Consider the following 4305-nt stretch of genomic DNA (forward strand, 5'->3'; position numbering starts at 1 on the left):
CTAATTCAATTTAAAAATACTATTTTTAAATTTGTAATTATTAATATTATTACAAATATAAGAAAAAATAAAATTGACCATACATATCTAAATCAAATAATCCATCTTCTTGTTAATAACTAAACTTTTCCTAATTTCATACCAAAACAAGATTTCAAATAATCCAAATCCGAAGAAATCCTAGGGCATTTATCAAATTATTCGCTTTCCTCAACAGTGTTGCTTAGTGATTTGTCGAGGTAATTTCTCTTTCTTCTGATTCCTGGCTACGACCCTCATCTGTAATCCTTTTTCTTTCCTTCAATCTCTTTTCCCTGCTTTCTATGATGAAATGTGCATGCTTTGTGAACCGGTTTAAATGAATCATTTCTCTTTGAATTTGAGATGATGAAGTGGAAAGAAACTGCAAATTATTGCAGCTTTTGGCTGTGATGCTCATTTAGTTTGTCATTATGATAAGTTGTAGATGAATGAGGAGAGGACTGAAGCTGGGTAGAAGAGAGTAAGTCAGGGCAATGAGAATTAGAGATGGTAAAAGAATGATAGTGAGACAGAACTGAGAGTGATAGAAGGAGAACGAAAGAATTGGTAGAATTGAGATGTAGAATGAAAAAAATTCATTATAGCACCAGTTTGTTGCATACCTTTGCCATGATAATGAACCCTCAACGTGAGCTTAGATTATGCAACAATTCAGGGTTAATAACAAAGCTACCTATATTACGAGAGTTAGTGTCTGTCGGTGTGATGAATGGTGGGTGCCAATGATGATGAATTAACTAACCAATTTACTATTTGCTTGATTTTGCACAATTGGAGGGTGGAAAATTTCGTCTGTGTTTCTTATATAGTTAGGAAAATATGTTTATAACTTATAAGCTTTGGGTCTTGTATTTGGACTTCCTTGCCAAATTTTCATAATAATAGTCAATTCTTAGTCTGTATTTGTGGTTTGATACAAATAGTCTTATGTTATGTTGGTTTCCAGACCATAGCATTAATTCAATTGCTACACCCTTTCTTTGCCCCATGTAGACTCTAAAATCCAATATTGCCTGAAATGAAGATTTCCAGGTAAACTGTTGCGTGATTTTGCTGATAGTATTCTGTAACAGTAGTAGTAGTATAAGGATAATATGTAGTTCATAGAGTAAGTTAGTGGGTTAATGTGAAAGTAGCTTACAAATAGTGGAGTATGTATTATTTGCACTAATGAATGAAACAACTGCTTAGTTCATTCTTAGTCTCATCTACAAATCCTAGATCTAACTAGTAGTCTTATAAGAATAATATGTTAGTTAGTAGAATTAGTTAGTGGGTTAAGGGGTTAGTGAGTTAACAGGTTTATAGCTTATAAATAGTGGAGTAAGTATTATTTGCAGTAATGAGTGAAATTGTATTGAATCTGGTTTATCTCCTCTAAAGCTTAGTCTCATGTACAATTCTTCTACAAATCCTAAATCTCTAGGCTGCTACATAACATATTCCCATTATCTTTGATATTTTCCCAAGAGAAATAAGGCATCTCTTTGTCTTGTACTCTAGTTTTGGCTCACTTCACTTTGCCTTCATATTTTTCCTTTGAGTCAATTAACGACGTGCTTACTACTTGAGAATATAATATCTGCAGGTTAAATGGATTCTAATCCTAAACAATCTATCTTTTGCTTAAAATGGCCATGGGATGCTTACCATATCTCCAACAAAACAAATACTTGCAACTTTGATACACCTTGGCTGTTCAAATCCCTACAGAGTCTTGGATCTCTTTCACACAAGGTTATTGAGTCATTTTCACATTCACCAGCTGTGTTAGGTTTTGTAAATGGAATTGGCACAAATGGTAAGTTGAAATCGACAAAAAAAACTTTGAGCCTTGAGGAACAAGGAGAAGCTGAGCAGAGAGCACTTGCGGCTGCATTGGCAAGTGGAAAAGAGGCTACTGTGATTGAGTTTTATTCACCCAAATGCAGATTATGCAATTCCTTACTCAGTCTTGTAATGGAGGTAGAAAATAGGAACTCTGATTGGCTCAATGTTGTTATGGTGGATGCCGAGAACGATAAATGGTTGCCTGAGGTACTTGAAGAATTCCCTCCATTTCCGTATTCATATTGTCCATTTCACTTGATTGGATCTTATACTCTTTAAAACATAAAAATTTAATAATCTTTCTCACTTTGTATGTGATTGATTGCATCCATGTTCCTATACTGTGTATGATCATACAAGTTCTGAAGAATAAGAAGCTTAAGGAATGACCGACAATTAGTTTATAATGTCATAGAGACAGAACAACTTTTTTTAAATGAAAATTTAACCATGGTTAATGCAAAAGTTGCATCGGCTATGGTAGTATATATGTCTAGTAAATACAAGTCACGAGTTAAAGGATACAAAGGGAGAGGAGGAAACGTGCGCTTGTATTGTATATGAGATAATCGATTTTTTTGTGCGTGCATTGTCCAATCCGCCTTTTGAATTGTAGGTGAAAAACCAACATGATTGGAAATTATAAAAAATATATATTAAGAAGGATATTTTATTTGATGATTTGAATTAATTAAGTGATTTGATGATTGGATAAGGGTTATAACCTTCATAAACAAGCTCCTAGAATCTAGGGCGATTACTCAAATCTCAATATGGCGCTTCGTTTCCTAACATCATAATTGTTATCAGAAGAGATGCTTTGTTCCTTTGAGCTCTCTTTCCAGTTTCAATTTTTCCTTCTTATTTGATCTTGCTGTCACCTTTATTTTTCAATCCTTGATGGCATCTTCAATGCATTTGGCAAGAGGCAAAACATTTTCAGATGATTGTTCAGTGTATCTATAGAAAAAATAAGAAAGTAGTCTCATTTATTCAAATCATCCCTACAAGGATAATAATCTTTCCTTTTATTTCATCACAAATGAGAAAGATTGGTGACTTTTTCTACTCAGAGGTTTGTTGATGTGGAGGGTTGAGAGTTCTATTCATGGATGACAACATTCATAAAATTCTGCCATTTCATTTCTCATCGATATCATTTTACCTGACTTTTTTGGGTCATATTGCTGACTTCTCCAAATAACTTTAATTTTTTTTCTGACAATTTATGCTTGGAATGTTCACTGAGGCCTTGTTAGATCTAGGGTTATTTGAAAATCAAGTGGTTATTTTCAAATAACCTTATTTCATTTAGGTTTTTGAAAATCTTGTTATTTGGTTAAATTCATTTAGGGGTATGGATGTATATTTAATAATTTTTATTATTATTATAGGGTATTTAATGTTTTAGTATTTTAGTTGTTGATTGTTAATTGATGAGTAGATTTTTGATGAAATATTGGATTATTGGAATTAATCCTAAATAACCCACATCAAAGAAGGCCTAACTTCAATTTTCTTATGGCTTATTGAGTAATCATTTTGCAATGCACTTCTAAATGTATATGATGGTGCATTAATCTATAATTTTCCTTTGCAGCTTTTGCATTATGACATAAAGTATGTTCCTTGCTTTGTACTGCTCGACAAATATGGAAGGGCTTTGGCAAAATCTGGTGTTCCCGCCAGTCGTCTGCATGTAGTAGCTGGTCTTTCTCACCTTCTCAAGATGAAGAAGCATCATCCTAGTAATGACAAAACTAATGCAATAAATTAGCGTAAATGTTCAAATTATAAGAAAAAAAATTAAACCTTGGATTGAAATTGATCCAAATAAATGGTTGTGACTAGAATTTGTAAACTTATTATTGAATTAATGATTTCCCATATAAAGATCCATTTAAGGTCACTGACATAATTCATAGAAGAATAGTATGTACTTCCATTTTTACTGCTTTTCCTACATTGATAGATAAAGGGTGATGTGTCTTTCAACAATCTGTGAACTATAAAAGTCCTTTACAGTATTTCCTTTATTTTGTATTGATCGTGATCAGCCTGTAAAGGGTTCATTCATCTCCTGACTGTGGATATTAACGTATAGAACACTTAGAAAAGAGAATATCCATAAAATTAAGCATATGCAGTGCCATGAAGCAAAGTATCCCATCTTCCTCAAACTTTAATTCAAGTGGTGGGACCTGACCTCTTCTTTGAAGTGTTGAACTTTTTTTTCAGGTACTGTTATTAGCCTCCTTTTTATTCATTTTATTTTTCTGTCATTGTCACCATATATTTCAAGTATTTGATGATTGGTGGGCTTTTTGTTAGTGCTTGTTACTTGATAGAATTGTTAATCCAGTTTATTAAGTTAATTAGTGATCTCTTGCATTAATTTCCACTGGATTTTTGATCTCTCCACTTTGAAGGGGA

The 4305-nt window shown here is 32.9% G+C and overlaps 1 protein-coding gene across 1 annotated transcript; it reads left to right on the forward strand.

Moving 5' to 3' along the window:
- Window positions 1–141: 141 nt before the first annotated feature.
- On the forward strand, window positions 142–3781 carry LOC124938615 (thiol:disulfide interchange protein TxlA). The gene is made up of 3 exons (XM_047479087.1): window positions 142–239; window positions 1631–2079; window positions 3473–3781. The coding sequence occupies exons 2-3, from the start codon at window positions 1636–1638 to the stop codon at window positions 3647–3649; spliced, it is 621 nt and encodes a 206-aa protein (XP_047335043.1). The 5' UTR covers window positions 142–239; window positions 1631–1635; the 3' UTR covers window positions 3650–3781.
- The last annotated feature ends 524 nt before the right edge of the window (window positions 3782–4305 follow it).

The sequence above is a fragment of the Impatiens glandulifera genome, chromosome 5 (assembly GCF_907164915.1).
Source record: "Impatiens glandulifera chromosome 5, dImpGla2.1, whole genome shotgun sequence".
In the NCBI taxonomy this organism is placed as follows: Eukaryota; Viridiplantae; Streptophyta; class Magnoliopsida; order Ericales; family Balsaminaceae; genus Impatiens; species Impatiens glandulifera.

Excerpts from the sequence above, each read along its gene's own strand:
- LOC124938615 (XM_047479087.1), top strand. The coding sequence starts at position 1,636 with ATGGATTCTAATCCTAAACAATCTATCTTTTGCTTAAAATGGCCATGG. Across the intron at positions 2,080-3,472 it reads ACGATAAATGGTTGCCTGAG|CTTTTGCATTATGACATAAA; the intron begins GTACTTGAAGAA and ends TTTCCTTTGCAG.